This window comes from Pantherophis guttatus, chromosome 14 (assembly GCF_059756535.1).
Source record: "Pantherophis guttatus breed Tessera chromosome 14, ASM5975653v1, whole genome shotgun sequence".
NCBI lineage: Eukaryota > Metazoa > Chordata > Lepidosauria > Squamata > Colubridae > Pantherophis > Pantherophis guttatus.
Genome location: NC_142076.1, coordinates 18570489 through 18590600, shown reverse-complemented (window position 1 = coordinate 18590600; position 20112 = coordinate 18570489). Strand labels below are relative to the sequence as shown.

At 47.0% G+C, this 20112-nt stretch overlaps 1 protein-coding gene across 1 annotated transcript; it reads right to left on the bottom strand.

Moving 5' to 3' along the window:
* Positions 1–1144: 1144 nt before the first annotated feature.
* LOC117676779 (ATP-sensitive inward rectifier potassium channel 12) lies at positions 1145–19025 on the bottom strand. The gene is made up of 2 exons (XM_034436560.3): positions 18373–19025; positions 1145–3219 (listed from the first exon to the last, which is right to left on the bottom strand). The coding sequence occupies exon 2, from the start codon at positions 3105–3107 to the stop codon at positions 1791–1793; it is 1317 nt and encodes a 438-aa protein (XP_034292451.1). The 5' UTR covers positions 3108–3219; positions 18373–19025; the 3' UTR covers positions 1145–1790.
* Between the last annotated feature and the right edge of the window lie 1087 nt (positions 19026–20112).

Here is a 20112-nt window from a genome sequence, read left to right as displayed (position 1 = left end):
AAGGAGAAGGAGGAGGAGGAGGAGGAGGAGGAGGAGGAGAATTATGGGGCCCTTGGTCTCTCTGAATTTGACTGTTTTCTTACAGATGTTTCAATACCCAAACTAGCTAACATCATCAGTATTGGGATGTTACCTAGTTTGGGTCATGAAACTTCTCCAAGAAAGGGCCAAGGACCACACCCCTCCTCCTCCTCCTCCCCTTCTCCCTCCCCCTCCTCTTCACAAACCCAACTTCCTTCTAGCACTGATGCTGTTACCTAGTGTGGGTCACGAAAGGCCGGCAAGAAAACAAGGGAGCTCAGCGAGCGCCAAAGTCCCTGTCATGTCAACCCTGAGCTACAAATATCCTCTTTTGTTGACGAACCAAAATCTTTTGCTTGGAGGAAAAAATCAGCCGAGTTCGTTTCGCTTGGGCATCTGCTGTTTTTAAAACCAGCACATCCGTCTTTGAGGAAGGATGATGCGATGGGTGAGGGGCCCATCATCATCAACGGATGATACGATGGGTTCTCGAGGCAGAATTTTCCACCCGCAACCCCCACTGCAGAGCTGCAATCTGTGGGTGTATCTCCAGGATCTCAAAGCACTTGGAGATGGAACTGGCAACTGAAATAGACTCTAAGAACTAAGCAAATCTAGATCTGGTCAGAACTTAGAGGAGAACCTACCAAAACCAGAACACCAAAGGTTAGAAACTTCCCAGAAGAAGGCCAGACCAAAATCACTTCTATATAATTGCCAAGAAGACTCCTATGGAAGCATCCATATGTTCACCAGGCGTTGAATGTGATTTGAGGAAGCTTCTACTAGGACTTGTTGAACAAGCCCACCAGAAACATACATGAGGAAAGCAGGTTAGCTTGCAAAAGGAAGCCTAAATTTTCTGACCATCCAAGGTCTTCGTAAGTCTTCCTATAGAAGACATCTTGTGCAATGGCCCATCTGGGCCTTCCTCATTCCACCCAATGGTAGAACGAACTCTGGAGTTCCACCTCTTGACCCTTTCTCTCACCTGGTTGCTCTTCGAAGCCCTCTTTACCTCGAGCTAAGATTCTGTGCAGTTCGGAGAACCCCCAAATCCCACTCCTGGCTGGCCCCGCCCACCCCACCCTCGCCCCTCCCAGGAGTCCCCACGTGGCCCATTTTGGATGCAGGTAAGGGCAGGGCACGCGCGGAGGCTCGGGGAGGGCTAAAAACAGGCCTACCGGAGGTTCAGGCCCATTTCCGGCCTCCAGAGAGCCTCCAGAGCCTGGGGAGGCCATTTTCACCCTCCCGAGGCTCAAGGAAAGCCTCCGGAGCCTGGGGAGGGCAAACCCCACCCCTGCCGTGGCTGACTAGGCCACGCCCGCCATAGCCACGCCCACCCAGCACCCGGGCAGAGAACCCCTTGCTAAAATTTTTGAAGCCCACTCCTGCCTATACTCCCTCTCAGTGTGCATTGTCCTTCCCGCACAAAGCATACAACTCAGAAACGTGTGCCTGTCTGTCTCTGTTTTCGTTGCAAAACCCACGGGGGCCACCACGCTTCGGGACCTGCCCCGCAGGGATGTCCTAACCTTGGAGGGCGACGGCATTCTGAAGCCTGTTTGCCGTTCAGCGATTATTGCACTTAATTATTTTCTTCAAGACCACAAAATGCGACACCCGACAAACCAACACGAATTCTCAGGCATCCCTATGGCACTTTTGCATTGTTCTGCATAATTATTATTATTATTATTGTTTTGAGGAGGTAAGCGAGAGGCAGAGAGAAAAGAGAAGACCAAAGAAACGTTGAGGAAGGCCCTGAGTCATATTTCTGATTCTCTCCGGTAGGACCTTTGATCGAGAGGTCCTCCCGTCGTTGGCAGCCTATCAAATTCAGGCGGGTCCCCTAAGCACGGATTGTCCAAACCTCTGCTGCCTTCATCTTCTTCTTCCTCCACCTCCTCCTCTTCTTCCTCCTCGTCGCGGCTCATGAAGGCAAGTTCGTTCTCGTAGCAGAAGGAGTTGGTGCTCGGAAGAAGGAACTTGTTCTCCACCAAGTCCTTGGCACTGCAACAGGGAGTGGAGGGCACCTCGTAAGTCTTGTGGAAGTGCGAGTAGTCCACTTTGTACTGGTTTTTCTCCTCAAAGAGGACAGGTTCGAAGCGGTGACCCCAAAGGATCTCGCTGGACAAGTACGAACTCCGAGCTTGGGTGGTCATGGCCGTAGCTTCCACCATGCCCTCCAGAATCACCACGATCTCGAAATCGTCCGTTTCCAAATCCTGCCGACCAATCCCGAACAGGGGGCTCTCCTCGTTGATCTCGTGAAGGATGGTCAAGGGAGAGACCAGGAAAATACGATCCAAGCCTTTGTCGAACCCAACGTCTATGTCTATCTGATCCAGAGGGATGTATTCCCCTTCCTCGGTGATCCTGGGCTTGAGGAGCTGAGCTCGGACGTGAGCCTCAACGATGTGACTCTTCCGAAGGTTGCCCACTCTCCACATCAAGCAAAGCTTGCCATCCCTCATGGCAATCACAGCGTGGTGGCTGAAGAGCAACGTTTCAGCTCTCTTCTTCGGCCTGGCCATTTTCGCCATGATGGCGCCGATCATGAAGGAGTCGATGATGCAGCCTAGAATGGACTGAAGGACCACCATGAAGACAGCTAGGGGACACTCCTCGGTCACGCAACGGAAGCCATAACCGATGGTCGTTTGAGTCTCAATGGAGAAGAGGAACGCCGCCACGAAACCGTTCACCTGCAGGAGGCAAGGGGTGAAGGTCTCGTCTTTCGTGGGCTGCTCGATGTCCCCGTGGACCAGGGCAATCAGCCAGAAGACGAGGCCGAACAGTAACCAGGAGACCAGGAAAGCGAGGGAGAAGAGCAGCAGCATGTACCTCCAACGGATGTCCACGCAGGTGGTGAACATGTCGGCTATGTACCTCTGAGGTTTGTCATCCATGTTGGTGAACTCGACATTGCATTGGCCGTTCTTTTTTACGAACCGGTTCCTGCATTTCCTCCGCGTGTGGATCTTACCGTTGCCGAAGCCATTCACGCCAGGCATGGTGCTCAAGATCAACCCGTCTTCCTCGGAGGATACTATGCTGTAAGGGTTGACTCTGCCTGCGCTCATCCCTGAGTTTAAGCCTGTTTGTAAGTAACTCTGGATGCCTTCGAAGGTCTCACTCGGCTTCTAGGGAAAAAAGGTTTCGGTGTAAACAGGCAGGTCGATCCGAGCGGAGTCTCTGCAACAAAACAACAAACAGAAAGAGGGACGGTTACAGGTAGTTCTCCACTTACGACGGTTCACTTAATGGCTGTTCAAAGTTACGACCAAAAAAAAAGTGGCTTATGACCATTTTTCGCGCTTACGACAGGGGTGAAATCCAGCAGGTTCTGACAGGTACTGGAGAACCGGTAGCAGAAATTTTGAGCAGTTCAGAGAACCGGCAAATATCACTTCTGGCTGGCCCCAGAATGGGGTGGGAATGGAGATCCCGAAGTGGTGCGAACCGGCTGAATCCCACCACTGCCTCCCTCCCTCCCTCTCTCCCTCCCTCCCTGACTTTTAACTAGATTCCTACCTTCCTTCCTTCCTTCCTCCCTCCCTCCCTCCCTCCCCTCCCTCCCTCCAGTGATGGGATTCAAGTAATTTAACAACCAGTTCTTTGCCCTAATGATTTCTTCCAACAACCAGTTTGCCAAACTGCTCAGAAAGTGAACAACCGGTTCTCCCGAAGTGGTGCGAACCGGCTGAATCCCACCACTGCCTCCCTCCCTCCCTCCCTCCCTGACTTTTAACTAGATTCCTTCCTTCCTTCCTTCCTTCCTTCCTTCCTTCCTTCCTTCCTTCCTCCCTCCCTCCCTCCCTCCCTCCCTCCCCTCCCTCCCTCCAGTGATGGGATTCAAGTAATTTAACAACCGGTTCTCTGCCCTAATGATTTCTTCCAACAACCAGTTTGCCAAACTGCTCAGAAAAGTGAACAACCAGTTCTCCCGAAGTGGTGCGAACCGGCTGAATCCCACCACTGGTTTCAAGTCGCTTTTCAACCACAAGAAACCACATAGAAGGAAAGCTTCTACCACCACCATTTAAACTCAAACAAGCTTCCTTAAATTAAATCTCTCTTTGTTTTATTTTAACCCAATCATTTCTGCTTTTGTGGCAACTTTTGAAAAGAGGGGTTTGGGGGGTAAAACGGCAAGAAAAAGCTGGAATTGACCAACGGGGGTTTATCGCGGGTGGGCAACCGAATATTTTGCAAGCCGAGTGCCCTTCCCTAGCCTTTTTTTTTTTTTTCCAAGCAGCTGACCGGAGGCTAAATCTGATTTTGCCGAGTTTACATTTTAATTAACATTAAATTACATCCAGCCAACCCTGATTATCTCCCGTCTATTTAAAAACGCTTGCCTTCTGTCACCTTAAAAATGACAAGCTGGCAGTGGCTTTTGGGAAGAGTGAGGTGGGGGGAGGTTGAATTGTGGGATTCAAACCATTGGATTCTTTTCTTTTTTACTGGGGAAAAAAAAATGGGGACAGGTGGGGGGGAAGAGGGAGGGGGGGTCTCGAGACGGCTGCCCCCTCCCCACATTAGCGGAGGTCTTCAAAGCAGGAGGCAAATGTAGGCCGCAAGGTTACCCTTAGCACTTAGGCCCTTTTGAGCCCACCCCACTCCCCCAAAAGGAGAATATTCCTGAGGGAATATATATATTCTTTTTTGCCTAACTGTGTTTGTTTTTTAAATGGAGCAAAACCGTTTCTCTGCTCTTCTTCCAGAGGCCGAAGAAAAGCTGATATTTAGCGCCCTGCAGAGAAGCGAAGAAAAGGGGAAGGTCTCTCCTTATGGAGGGTCTTTTAAGCGGCCGAGCCTGGAGGGCCTCCATTAGTTACCCTTGGTTAAAAAAAAAAAGGAGAAGGAGATAAAAATCTCTTTTGGCTCAAGGGCCGTGTGGTTCCTTTGGCAGAGACATAAAAGTTTGTGGATGGTCCCGTCGTCGTTGTTTTATTCTGCTTTTTAATGCATTTGGGTCAACTCAAGGGGTGAAGGTACTTTGTATTCCTTCTCCCTCCTGTTTTTCCCCCTCCCACAACACCCTTTGAGTGGATTGGGCTGAGAGAGGGATTGACCCCGGGTGAAATCCAGCAGGTTCGGACAGGTTTTGAAGAACTGGTAGCGGAAATTTTGAGCAGTTCGGAGAACTGGTAAATACCGCCTCTGGCTGGCCCCGGAGTGGGGTAGGAATGGGGATTTTGCAGTATCCTTCCCCTGGAGTGGGATGGGGATGGAGATTTTGCAGTATCCTTCCCCTGGAGTGGGGTGGGAACGGGGATTTTGCAGTATCCTTCCCCCTGGAGTGGGGAGGGAATGGGGATTTTGCAGTATCCTTCCCCTGGAGTGGGGTGGGAATGGGGATTTTGCAGTATCCTTCCCCCGGAATGGGGAGGGAATGGGGATTTTGCAGTATTCTTCCCCCGGAATGGGGAGGGAATGGAGATTTTGCAGTATCCTTCCCCTGCCACACCCACCAAGCCACGCCCACCAAGCCGCACAACGCCCACCAAGCCACGCCCACAGAACTGGTAGTAAAAAAAACTTTGGATTTCACCACTGGATTGACCCAAAATCACCCAGCTGGCTTTCATGCCTAGACAAGGACTAGAATTCCCCGTCTCCTGATGATCAGTGCAAAGTCAACCAGTTGACTTTCATGCCTAAGGTAGGACTAGAACTCCCCGTCGCCTAGTGATTGACACAAAGACACCAGGGTGGTTTTCATGCCTAAGGCAGGACTAGAACTCACAGTCACCTAGTGATTGGTCCAAAGTCAACCAGTTGGCGTTCATGCCTAAGGCAGGACTAGAACTCCCCATCTCCTGGTGATTGGTCCAAAGTCAACCAGTTGCCGTTCATGCCTAAGGAAGAACTAGAACTCCCCATCTCCCAATTTCTCAGTCACCACCTTCCTCACTATACCACACTAGGTCTCCATGATTGGCAATTGGCTTCTTCCCGCTGGGTTTCTGGACTTCCCTATCCAGGTTACGTTGCTGGGATTTCCTGATGGTGACCCATCCCTGCCTGAACCGAAAAACTCTTTTTCGAGACCAGCTCTTCCGTTCTTTCCACCCCACACCCTGAATCCACTTTTCTTCCAGCGTAGACAAAGTCACAAGATCTGCCTCACAAACTGTTCTCGGCGGGAAGGCCATCTGCCTGGGACATCTGTCCCCCTTTGATGGTTGGGGTGGATCTACACTCTCGTCGGCATCTTTTGAACAGTTATGAGAGGGCCCAGAAGAAAATAAAAATGTCTTATTCGAAAACACCCGCTTTTATTCTTTCTTTTTTTTCCCACCCATTGGCTTTTTTGAACCAATTGTTCTCCAATTTTCCCTTTAAAGGTAAAGATAAAGGTTCCCCTCGTACATATGTGCTAGTCGTTCCCGACTCTAGGGGGCGGTGCTCATCTCCGTTTCAAAGCCGAAGAGCCAGCGCTGTCCGAAGACGTCTCCGTGGTCATGTGGCCTGCATGACTCAACGCTAAAGGTGCACGGAACGCTCTTACCTTCCCACCAAAGGTGGTCCCTATTTTTCTACCTGCATTTTTTACCTGCTTTCGAACTGCTAGGTTGGCAGAAGCAGAAGCTGGGACAAGTCACGGGAGCTCACCCCATTCCGCGGCACTAGGGATTCGAACCGCTGAACTGCCGACCTTTCCATCGACAAGCTCAGCGTCTTAGCCACTGAGCCACCACATCCCACACTTTTCCCTTTAGGATCCCCTGAAATGCATAAATAGCCAATAAATGGAAGTTTGCAGAGATCCCCCCCCCCAAAAAAATAATGACTATTGAAATAATTCCTAGAAAACCATCGATCGTTGGATGGCCTGAAATTTGATCGGTCCTAATTCCTGAAGTATAATTTGATGGCTTCCTCTTCTAGCAGGGACATAGGGAAATTGCTCCCTTCCTCCCTCTCCCCACAGAGACTTTGGATCTGGTTTAATCGATCCCCCACAAGAGAGAAATAAATCAAAAAGTCTTTAGCAAGAAGCACCTTCCGCATACAAGATCCCCCAGCAAGGAAAATATATATAAATATTCCTGTTGAAAAAGAAACAGAAGGAAGACACAAGGCACTCTTCACCCCAACGTGTTCAGGATCTAAAATTGGGGGTGGGTGCTGCAAAAAATACTTAGGGACACCACCAAATACAAGCTGGGCGTATACGACTTTGTAGACGACCCTCACTATGTCAAGAACCTTGGAGTAGTCATCTCAAACAATCTAAGCGCCAGAGCTCATTGTAACAGCATGACCAAAAAGGCATTAAGAGTTGTTAACCTAATCTTGCAAAGCTTTTTCTCTGGTAATATTGAACTGCAAATTAGGGCATACAAAACCTTTGCTAGACCAATTCTCGAATACAGCTCGTCTGCCTGGAACCCGCACTGCATATCGGACATTAATACAATTGAGCGAGTCCAGAGGAATTTCACGAGAAGAGTCCTCCACTCCTCTGCTCACAACAGAATCCATTATTCCACCAGGCTTGAAATTTTGGGCCTGGACAACCTAGAACTATGCCGCCTTCGGTCCGACCTAAGCGTAGTACATAAAATTATCTGCTACAACATCCTTCCTGTCAATGACTACTTCAGCTTCAACCACAAAAAAATACACGAGCAAATAATAGATACAAACTCAAGGTAAACCGCTCCAAACTCGATTGCAGAAAATACGACTTCAGCAACAGAGTGGTCAATGCCTGGAATGCACTACTTGACTCTGTGGTTACATCCCCAAACCCCCAAAACTTTAACCTTAGACTGTCTACTGTTGACCTCACCCCATTTCTTAGAGGTCTGTAAGGGGCGTGCATAAGAGCACCACAGCGTGCCTTCCGTCCCTGTCCTAATGTTTCCTTTTATTCGTATCCTTAATATATGTTTGTACTTATTCCTATTATCTCGTACATGTTTGACAAACTAAATTAAAAAAATAAAATAAATAAAGATACTCCCAGGAAGGGGGGGAAAAAAATTCAGTCGAAAAAGAAACAGAAGGAAGACACAAGGCACTCTTCACCCCAACGCATTCAGGATCTAAAAGGGGCAGTGGGTGTTGCAGAAAATGCTTGGGGAGTGGGGGGGGGCGGGGAGGCAGAGATCGTAATTGCAGGGTTTCAGGGGAACGAGGCAGAGTCACCCCTCTTTTCTCGGATTTCCGAGGAGAAAGGGGCAGATCCCGAAAGACAGCGCTTGAAAGGGCTGATCTGCTGGCAGAGGTTGGACCAGGTTTCTGGGAGGAGATGATGAAGGTCTCGAGGTTGGCAGCACCGGGTTTGTGAAGCTGGGGGCGAGGGGCTTTCAGGGTTGTGTGTCAGTGGGACAACAAGCCCCCCCCCCTCAGGACTGAGCTGTCTCCTTCATTAAGGCTGTCTTGGTTAAGAACAGCTCAACAGGTTCCCAGGAACCACGTAAGCTTTGAAGGTTTTTCCAAGAAGATGGAATGCCAAAGAATGGAGGCCTTTGAACTCTGGTGCTGGAGAAGACTCCTGCGAGTCCCTTGGACTGCAAGGCCATCCAACTGGTCAGTCCTAGAGGAGATCAACCCTGACTGCTTTTTCAAAGGCCGGATTCTGAAGATGAAACTCAAATACTTTGGTCACCTAATGAGAAGGAAGGACTCCCTGGAGAAGAGCCTAATTCTGGGAACGATGGAGGGCAAAAGAAGAGGAGGAGGTGGCTGGATGGAGTCACTGAAGCAGTCGGTGTGAGCTTAAATGGACTCCAGAGGATAGTAGAGGAGAGGAAGGTCTGGAGGAACGTTATCCATGGGGTCGCGATGGGTCAGACATGACTTCGCAACTAACAACAAAAAGAAGACAGATCCTTCAGAAACTCAGGAGAAACAGCAAAGCACAGGGAGTTCGGGACTTACGACCGCAATGGAGCCCTAAATTGACGTTGCCAAGCGAGGCAGCTGTCAGGTGAACTTTGCCCCATTTTATGACCTTTCTTGTTAAGTGAATCCCTGCGGTTGTTACATGAGTAACACAGTTGTTAAGCGAATCTGGCTTCCCCCATTGATTTTGCTTGTTAGAAGGTCGCCAAAGGGGATCGCGTGACCCCCCCCGGGACATTTTCACCGTCATAATGATGAGTCAGTGGTCAAAGGTCTGAATTTTGATCGTGGGGATGCTGCAACGGTCGTAAGTGTGAAAAACGGCTGTAAGTCACTTTTTTCACTGCCGTTGTAACTTCAAATAGTCACTAAAGGAACCGTTGCAAATGTCAACTCGCAAAGCATCCCTGGCCTGTTCTCGAGTTGCCACAGGCAACGGGGATGGGAAACTGACGAAGCAGCATGGCAGACAAAGACAGCAGCACATTCCAGACATATCTTTCTCAAGGCTGTCTCCCAGGGTTACCCACAGCGGCTGGAGGGAAGTAACCTCTACACAAAATTGCTCCATTGGCAAATGTGATTGATGACACACCCTGGGGGGAGGGGGGGGAAACGGGGTCATGATTGGGGCTGTAAATTACATGGGGTCAGAGTTGGCTTCATTTGGGAACGTGCCGACATGAAGCTTTTAATAAATAACTGGATTTCTTTTGAAGCTTGGCCCGAGGCTCATGATTTAATTAGGGCATCCGGAACCCTGACAGCAATTCGAGATAAGTAAATAAGATGTTTTCTATTGCAAACACCCCCAGAAATGGAAGAAAGGCATCCCCCGAACACGTTTAAATATATTAAGATAAAGATTGAATTAATAAAAAAAACTTTATTTAATAAAGAGAAAAGGTGGTTTAACTCGAATCGTACTATTCTTTTGCTTGGGATTTAATATCTTTATTTCCCACCCATCCGCTTGATGATGCTATATTTTGGATCCTGCCATTTTGATTTCTTTCCTGGTCTATCAGGATGATTGATAGCTTGACAGCTTCCAAAGGGCTTGGATTGTTAGCTGGTATGAACCTAGCTAGTGGGACTTATAAAGCAGAATTTGCTCTTTTTTTTACTGTTGTGTGCAAAGAACCGATTCCGGCTAATTTGGTAACCTGGGTTTTCATTTGGGGCAATCCCAGTTGAGGATGGTTTTGAAAGATGGGGTAACAAGCTACAGCTTACAGAAGGTTGATGGACCAGTTCGAAGTCTCTGTTGGGCTAATCTACCCTAGCAGGTTAAAATATATAGATTTTTGGCTAAATTTAGCTAAAGGACAAGAGGAAAGCATGCTCAATAATAACCAACCTTCTCCCCCCCAAAAAAGATCTTGTGAAATGTTAAAGCCTAATGCATTTATTCAAGCCATTATTAACCCAGCGTGCTGGCCTTTAAGATATCTCTCTGCTGTTTGGTGCAATTTATTATTCATTTTATTTTAGTTAGTAAACTTCCATGCAATGCATTCAGGTAGCTGATCTGCAAAGCTACAGAAAACATGGAACAGTCTTGTTGCAAATGGCTTAGAAAGTGATATAAGTAGTTCTTGATTTACAGCCATTCGTTTAGCGACCTTTCGAAGTTACAAGGCACTGAAAAAAGTGACTTATGACCATTTTTCACACTTACGACCATCGCAACAGCTGCAGGGTCACGAGAATCGAATTCGGATGCTCGGCAACTGGCATGTACTTATGACTGTTGCAGTGTCTTGGGGGTGACGACCTTCGGACGAGCCAAAGTCAAAGGGGAAGACAGAAATCACTTCACAACCGCGTTACTAAGTGAACGGCTGCCGGGATTCACTTAACAACCGTGGGGGAGAAAGGTCGTAAAATGGGGCGAAAACTCCCAGAACAAATGCCTCACTTAGCAAACAGCAATTTGGGACTCCCTTGTGGTCGTAAGCCGAGGACCACCTATAAATAGCCGCTTTTTGTTTGCAGAACGACTAAAATAGGAAAAGTCGTTCCTATTTTACGCACTTTCCACATTTATGGACTTTCCATCTTAGGGGCTGACATTCAGACATAGAAAGGCTCTAGAGATTCTGCCCCAGCTACAGATCCCAAAGAACACAGCACAACACAAACTCTGAACAAAACTTAGTTTACTCAAATAACGCAGTTTTAGCAAATGCCGGCTGTTAATAAGCGTTCTTAAGAAGCCTGCCAGAATTCCACAGATAAGATAGTCAAAGTCTTACTGGAGTTGGCAAAAAGCCCAGAAGCAAAGTTGCAGAGAAATCTCAACGCGATGATTAGCGAACTAAAGTTGTTTCCTGCAGCTTGTTGCAAGCTGCGTTCTTTCTTAAATAGGCTAAGGGAGTGGCCAATTAGCCCCAAGCCTTACTCTCGAGGAGACCTCCTCCTGAGGAGCCACTCCTGCCTTTTGGCAGCTCTGCGCACCCATGCATCGAGGAGAGGCTCCTCCTCTTCTTCCTCTTCACCCATGGAAGCTTCTGGAGGTTCTGAAGGCCGTGGCTGAATCCCTGCCTCTGGCACCACATCTTCTCCAGCCTCCTCACTGTCCGACTCGAGTGCCAGCTGCACAGGCTGCCGGCGCAGCACCACACCAGCCTCCTCGTCGTCGGGATCAGCAACAATCCGCGCAGGCCGCTGGCGGGCCACAAAACTAGACCTCAGTGGTACCCATCCACGGTCTTCCACCCCTTCGAAGAAGGACACAACATTGGAGACCGCACAAAAGCCTCAAGACTTCCCATGGCCTATTTCTTTTCAACGTTGGCTCCGGTGTACGCACCTCGTAAATAAACCCGTCACATTTCTTTCTAAGAACCGACGGCAAAAAATAGCTTCTCGCACTCCTTACATAGCAGCGGCCTGAAACCAGAATCGGAATCAAAACACACGCGGGGTGCAGGGTGCGGGAAGGGGCATAGACAATTTTTACAACTTTCGTGCAAAAAATCGCACCCTCGCTGTTTTAATGGCTCTGAAATGAGCGCCCAGGGTGTTACTCTTGTCTGCGACGTGCTTCTGAAAAAAAACCCAGTTACTAAAGATAAAAGCTATTCTAGTCGCCCCGCGCTGCAAACACGGAAGCCGGGGTGAAAATATTACATTGGCAGTCGAATGCGTTTTCCAAATATATAACTCAGAAGGAAAAGGGTGTTTTGGGGCTTTTTTTTTTTGAAAAATTAACATTCTTCATTTGTGCAAGCATGCTCCTATTTCTGTGGCACGCTATTTTTTTCCCTGGGTGTGATTTGATTTCTTCCTCCCCACAACCCCCCCTTACCCTTCTTTTAAAATTAGTGCCCCTTTTTCGACGCTTATCTGATAGGGAAAGAAATACACTGTGTGGCCTGCCGTTTTGCCAAATAATAATTTTTGGAATTATGAAGGGGACAGCACCTCGTCCTAATGTTAGAAAGGCTTGTGCAAACTTGCAAGGTTTGGGATGCAACTTGAAGGCACATTTCGAATTTGGAAAGTTTGCATCAACGTTTGGGAGAGTTTTTGGTTAGATTAACAGAGTTGGGAGAAGGGACCTTGTAGGTCATCTAGTCCAACCCCAAGCAGGAGACCTTACACCATTTCTGACAGAGGGCAGTCCAGTCTCTTCTTGGAAGCTTCTTTTTTTTGCAAGGATGTGAGATTTTCTATGCTTATTAATAAGAATAAGAGTAAAGATTCCGTGGCTGGAAGGGACCATTCCATGGCTTAGGACCTGGTTATCTACGGGACCACCTGCTACCACCAATAGCCTCCCACCGGCCAGTACGCTCCCATAGAGAGGGGCTCCTCCGGGTGCCGTCGGCCAAACAATGTCGACTGGCAGCCCCCAGGGGGAGAGCCTTCTCTGTGGGGTCACCTATGATATGGAACGAGCTCCCCCCAGAGATACGGAGGATCCCGGATCTGTGCACCTTCCGTCGTGCGCTCAAGACTTTCTTATTTCATCAAGCTGGCCTGGCCTAAATCTTCTCCCCTTTTTTAAATGTAAATTTTAATTTGTTTTTAAATTATGGGGTATTTTAAATTTGTCTCAGCCAAATTATTTAATTTGTTTTTATTCTATTTTAAATTTTTGTATTTATGTGTTTTATCCTGTGGCTGTTCACCGCCCCGAGTCCTTCGGGAGTAGGGTGGTATATAAATCCAATAAAAATCCAATTAAAAAAAAAACATTAGAGGTCTTCTAGTCCAACCCTGTGTTTAAGGCAGAAGACCAAATGCTATCTTAGTCAAACGGTTGTCCAATCTATTTTTGAAAACCTCCCACAACTCTGGGAGGCAAGCTGTCCCGCTGATCCATTGTTCTCACTGTCAGAAAATTTCTAATATGTAATACATTATTTCTCATGCTTATTATTAGGACACTCTTCTAAAAATCGCTGTGCTTAGTGTTCCAAACAGCCATTGATATCCTCATCGTTATAACAGAGGTTAGCAATGAGTGTCTCCCGAATTAAAATTCTCTCATCTTGCAAATTAAAGAATGGAAGTGAGGAATGGGGGATGTGGGACGGGACGGGATTGGCCTCGTGGCTTTCTCTTCTCAGAGTAAAATTGGAATTGGGTATGCCTTGTTTAATAAAAAAGGAGGATTAGGGGTGACATGATAGCAGTCTTCCAATATTTGAGGGGCTGCCACAAAGAAGAGGGGCTCAACAGTGGTGGGATTTAAGTAATTTAACAACCGGTTCTCTGCCCTAATGATTTCTTCCAACAACCAGTTTTCCAAACTGCTCAGAAAGTTAACAACCGGTTCTCCCGAAGTGGTGCAAACTGGCTGAATCCCACCATTGGGGAATCAACCTATTCTCCAAAGCACCTGAAGGCAGGACAAGAAGCAATGGGTGGAAACTAATCAAGGAGAGAAGCAACCGAGAACTGAGGAGAAATTTCCTGACAGTGAAAAAAATTAATCAGCGGAACGGTTTGCCTCCAGAAGTTGTGGAGGTTTTTAAGAAGAGACTGTAGCATCATTTGTCTGAAATGGTATATAGCAATGATGGCGAACCTTTTCGGCACCAAGTGTTCAAACTGGGATGTGTGTGCATGTAGTGTCAAGTTTCGAGGTCGTCTCAAATAAATTGCATTTTGAACAAAGTCTTTGAAGAAAAACTCCTATTTTTTAAGCACAACATTCTAAACCCAACTCCAATCGAAGCCAACACTGACTTCCAGCCCCCAAACCCTCCCTTTCTGTTCCCCACTCCCCTGCACTCATTGGCCATCTTCCAAGTCATTCTACCCTTAATCTACTCCAGCTCAAAGGAATTTCCCCCCTCCCATCCCATCTCCTAGGGGATATTATCTCCAGGGAAAACAAGTAGGTGAAAAGTCAAACGTCCCTTTCCAGACGCCTTCGCTTCTCCTTCTTATGTCAGCACTAGAGTAAATGCAGGTTGAAGTGCTGACATGTAGAATAGAATAGAATAGAATAGAATAAAACTTTATTACGGTCATTGACCAGCAATAGACATACAATAAATTAAAAATAATTCTGACATTAATCGTGAATAATAACATGGGGACTGGAGGCTAAAACATGCAATGAACGGTTGCAGGAACTTGGCATGGCTAGATTAGTGAAGAGAAGGACCAGGGGAGACAGGATAGCAGTCTTCCAATATTTGAGGGGCTGCCCCAAAGAAGAGGAAGTCAAGCTATTCTCCAAAGCACCTGAGGGTAGGAGAAGAAGCAATGGGTAGAAACTAATCAAGGAGAGAAGCAATTTAGAACTAAGGAGAAATTTCTTGAATGTTAGAACAATGAATCAGTGGAACAACTTGCCTCCAGAAGTTGTGAATGCTCCAACACTGGAAATTTTTAAAAAGAGAAGAGGCAGTCAAGCTATTTTCCAAAGCACCTGAAGGCCAGACAAGGAATAATGGATGGAAAGTGAACAAGGAGAGATTCAACCTAGAAAGAAGGCAAAATTTTCTGACGGTGAGAAAAAAAAAAATCAACCAATGGAACAGAAGCGGCCTTCAGAAGTTGTGGGAGCTTCATCCCTGGAAGCTTTCAAGAAGAGATTGGACTGCCATTTGTCAGAAATGGTGTAGGGTCTCCTCCTTGGGCAAGGGTGGGGAAGAGGGTTGGATTAAATGACCTACAAGATCATTTCTAACTCTGTAATCAACTCAAGAAAACGAGGTATTTCTTTGATGCCTTAGCAAGCTTGCAACCTTAGGGTCACGCGAGGTAAAACACAGAAGGCGAATGACTTTAGAGAAGATCGCTTAAGAGTTGAGGACTCGGCCTCATGTCCTTCTAAGGGTTTTGATGTAACCCATCCTCTGGAGCTGGTTTCTTTTCATCCTTAGGCCATAAAGAGCCACCTCAGAGAGATCTTACGCCTTTCCACTTTCTAGGTAGCGTTCTTACTCTTCTCGTACGTGTGATCCAGTCTCATCAAGGATGTGGTTGATGATATGGCCAAGGGTTTGGCTTGTCTTGGCTCTTATTGGTTGGTGGGATTAGGACAAACCAGACATCTATACAGCCACTGGCCAGCACAATGCCAGAGGAGAACTTTCTAATCTAAAGAGTTGGGACTCTAGAAAGAGTGCAGAGAAGAGCAACCAAGAAGATTAGGGGACTGGAGACTAAAACATAGGAAGAACGGTTGCAGGAACTGGGTATGTCTAGTTTAATGAAAAGAAGGACTAGGGGAGACATGATAGCAGTCTTCCAATATCTCAGGGGATGCCCCAAAGAAGAGGGAGTCAAGCTATTCTCCAAAGCACCTGAGGGTAGGAGAAGAAGCAATGGGTGGAAACTAATCAAGGAGAGAAGCAACTTAGAACTAAGGAGAAATTTCCTGACAGTGAGAACAATTGATCAGTGGAACGACTTGCCTCCAGAAGTTGTGAATGCTCCAACACTGGAAATTTTTAAGAAGATGTTGGATAACCATTTGCCTGAAGTGGTGTAGGGTTTCCTGCCTAAGCAGGGGGTTGGACTAGCAGACCTCCCAAGGTCCCTTCCAACTCTGTTATTCTATTCTAAAGTACTAAAACACAGATTCCTTTAACACGGAGATATAGCAGTTTTTGTGGATGTGATTCCTGCCTTGTAGGGAAGGTCCATTTAAATTGAAAAAAGAGAATTGAATTCTACTACTTGGTGTTGAGGGTATTATAGGTTCTACTCTGCTTCTACCAACAAGGGGAGTGGAGTAGGACTTAACAGAACGTAACAGAGTAACAAAGTTGGAAGGAAACTGGGAGGTCTTCTAGTCCAACCCCCTGTTCAAGCAGAAAACCCTTCGGACAGATGGTTGTCCTATCTCTTCTTAAACTCTTCCAATCCCTTTGCATCCAGATATCCACTTCTCAAGGCGGTACTCTTAGGGTTTAATTAGAAGATGGTGGTGCCATTTTGCCTACTCTCTGAGTACTGGGAGGGAGGTCCTCCTAGCCATGGCCTCTATCTGCTAACTTCGCCTTCTTGTCAAGGATGACGCTCTCTCATTGATGGTGTTGGCTCCTCTGGCTTCAATCCCCTTCCTTCCTTCAAGCCCAAATAGTCCTCCCAGTGGACTATTTTGGGATGTGGATCGAGTGCTCTTTTCAGGACAACAATTTTGAACCCTCGTCAGAAATCACCCACAGTTTGACAGGTGGCTGAAACCCATGATTGAAGCAGATTTAACAGACTTTAACAGATTGAAAGAGTTGGAAGGCACCTTATAGGCCATCTAATCTGACCCCCCACTCAAACAGGAGACCCTACACCACTTCTGACGATCTTTTCCAATCTTTTCTTGAAGCCTCCGGTGATGAAGCTCCCACAACCTCCGAAGTCAACTTCTGTTCTGTTGGTTGATTGCTTTCCCTTTCTCTTTATTTCTAGGTTGAATCTCTCCTTGATCAGTTTCCATCCATTGTTCCTTGTCTGACCTTCGGGTGCCTTGGAGAGTAGCTTGACCCCCTTCCTCCTCTCTGTGGCAGCCCCTCAAATATTGGAAGATGCTATCCTGTCTCCCCTGGTCCTTCTCTTCACTAGACTAGCCAGGCCCAGTTCCTGCAACCGTTCATTGTATGTTTTATCCTCCAGTCCCCTCATCATCTTGGTTGCTCTTCTCTGCACTCTTTCTAGAGTCTCAACATCTTTTTTTATAGTGTGGTGACCAAAACTGGACGCAGTACTCTAGGTGTGGTTTTACTAAGGCTTTGTAGAGTGGTAATTAGTACCTCCCTTGATCTTGATTGCATCCCTCTGTTAATGCAATTTAGGATTGCGTTGGCTTTTTTAGCTGCCGCTGCACAGGGCTGGCTCATATTTAGCTGGTTGTCCACTAAGACTCCAAGATGCCTCTCACAGCCACCGCTATTAAGCCTGGTTTCCCCCAGTTTATATGTGCGCTTTTGGGATTTTCTTACCTAAGTGCAGGACTTTACTTTTCTCTGTCTACACTTGCCCATCCTCTCCCACGACCACATGTGAAGGAGGAGAGGGGCGCCTGGCGGTTTACCCTGAACTGGTGTGTAATGCTTGTTAAGAAGAAGGAAATCAAAACCAGAGGCATCACCCACCCACCCCTTCCCTTATCTCGTTCCTCGTGCTCCAGGTCCTTGCTGGAGAGGCAGAATAAGCAGGGACAACAACAGAATTTTTCAGGGTTTTTTTTTTCTGGCAGACTTTTTTTTTTTTATTATTTTTTGCCAACTCATAGGCTAAAGGAAATTCCCTTTAAGACACGAAGCTAGCTGAGGTCTCTGCCCTGGTCTGAATAAAAGACATGGTGGGGATTCAGATGATTTATTATACATTCAAAGCTACGTTAGAGGGGACCTACGTTTAGAGCAGTGTTTCTCAACCTTGGAAGCTTGAAGATGGGTGGACTTCAACTCCCAGAATTCTGGGAGTTGAAGTCCACCCATCTTCAAGCTTCCAAGGTTGAGGAACACTGATTTAGAGCCTTAACCGTAGTTCCATGAGACGGGCTGGCTCGAGGGATTGTCCGAATGCAATATGGTTGAAGATGAATTCGAATCTGAGTTTCTCCAGTTTCTCCTAGGCCAACCCACGAATCATCACATACTCGCTCCGTTTTTCTTCTAAACAAACCTAAGATTCAAGTCAGATCCCATGGGAGACGAGAGAACCATCCTAGAACTTAAGGAGACATCTCCCGACATTTGAGAACGATCGATCAGTGGGAACGTCTTGCCTCCAGAAGTTGTTGGGGGCTCCAAACACTGGAGATCTTCAGGAGGCATCGGGTCTCCTGCATGAGTAGGGGGTTGGACTAGAAGACCTCCAAGGTCCCTTCCAACTCTCTTATTCCGGTGCTACTTTGAGCGTTTTTCTAGTGTTTTTGGAGTTCCTTCTCAAGCATTGGCTGAAAAGACATATATATATATATATTTTCCTGCCTCCTTAGTTATAGGCCCACATGGCTTCTATCTACCTATCTCCCCGGCGAGGACTTTTGAGCTCCCATTTCTCACTTACCTTTCACTGCACAGATTTCCTCGGGGGCCCCCTCCTTCCTTGAAGTCCCAATCCAGAAGAGATCCCGAGCTCTTTCTTCACGTCCCATAAGTCCCGGGCTTCAGCTCTGCCCTTCGGGCAGGTCATCCACGGCTCCGTTAGAAACATCAGGAGGACCCAAATCTTCCCAAAGCAGCAGAAGAATGGAGACGTCCGGGGAAATGGGGGGGAGGGTGTCAGGAAAAAGAAAATTAAATCAACAGCATTCCCCCCCCCCAAGTTTTCCCTCCCTGAAATGGATTTTTTAAAAAAGCAGCTGTCGATACAGTTGGTTTGAAAAAAACAATAATAATAATAAAAAAGATAATATCCAAGAGAATTCCAGTGTCAGGAAGGTTTTAATGTCAAACTCCTTGCTGTATCCTGTTGGGCTCTGGTTGAGAAGACGCCAAAGGAGCTCCCAGCAGAGACAGACAAAACTCTCCTTTCAGGATTCCACTTTAATCGTGGTTGGACATCTCAGCCGTTTCTCTGTCACCCAGCAGCGGTGTTCGGCTTCTCCCTGCTCCAGAGTTGTGACCACTTTCTTCTCCTCTTGCTGTTGTTGGCGATTGAGGCTGTTGCAAGAAGAGAGAGAGAGACCGAGACCGGGAGAGAGGCTGTATTTTAATGCCGATCGCTTTTTTCCCTGCTAAGCCTCTTGATGGAGCAGGCAACCAGTGTGAGCAAAAGCTTCTCCGGAAAACCTTCACTCCCTCCTACCGCTTATGTGCGAGCATAGCAGCTTCTCCCAAGATCTTTGAGCCCCCTCAAAGTCAAGACAGCTTCCTTCTTCAAGGCAACTCTGGGAAACTTGTGGAATTGAGTCTGTCATCTGCACCTCTATAACTGCCTGGTTTGGTTCTGCAACCCAACAAGACAGACACAGACTTCAGAGGATAGTTAGAACTGCAGAAAAAACCATGGCTACCAACCTGCCTTCCATGGAGGACCGTATACTGCACGAGTCAAAAAGAGGGCTGTGAAAATATCTATAGACCCCTCGCATCCTGGACATAAACTGTTTCAACTCCTACCCCAAAAACGACGCTATAGAGCACTGCACACCAGAACAACTAGACACAAGGACAGGTTTTTCCCGAACGCCATCACTCTGCTAAACAAATAATTCCCTCAACACTGTCAAATAATTTACTAAGTCTGCACTACTATTAATCTTCTCATCGTTCCTATCACCCATCTCCTCCCACTTATGACTGTATGACTGTAACCTTGTTGCTTGTATCTTTATGATTTATATTGATTTTTTAAAAAAATTTGATTTATATGCCGCCCTTCTCCAGAGACTCAGGGCGTCTTACAATGCGCTAAGCAATAGCCTTCATTCTTTTGTATATTTATACAAAGTCAGCTTATTGTCCCCACAAACTGGGTCCTCAATTTACCTACCTTAGAAAGGATGGAAGGCTGAGTCAACCTTGAGCCTTGGCGAGATTCGAACCTGCAGTAATTGCAGGCAGCTGGTCTTAATAACCAGCTTAATAACAGGGTGCCTTAGACCACTGTACTACCAAGGCTCTTGATATTGATATATTGATACGATTTGACTGTTTATTTGTACCCTATGACTATCATTAAGTGTTGTACCTTATGATTCTTGATGAACGTATTTTTTCTTTTATGTACACTGAGAGCGTATGCACCAAAGACAAATTCCTTGTGTATCCAATCACACTTGGCCAATAAAGAATTCTCCTCTCC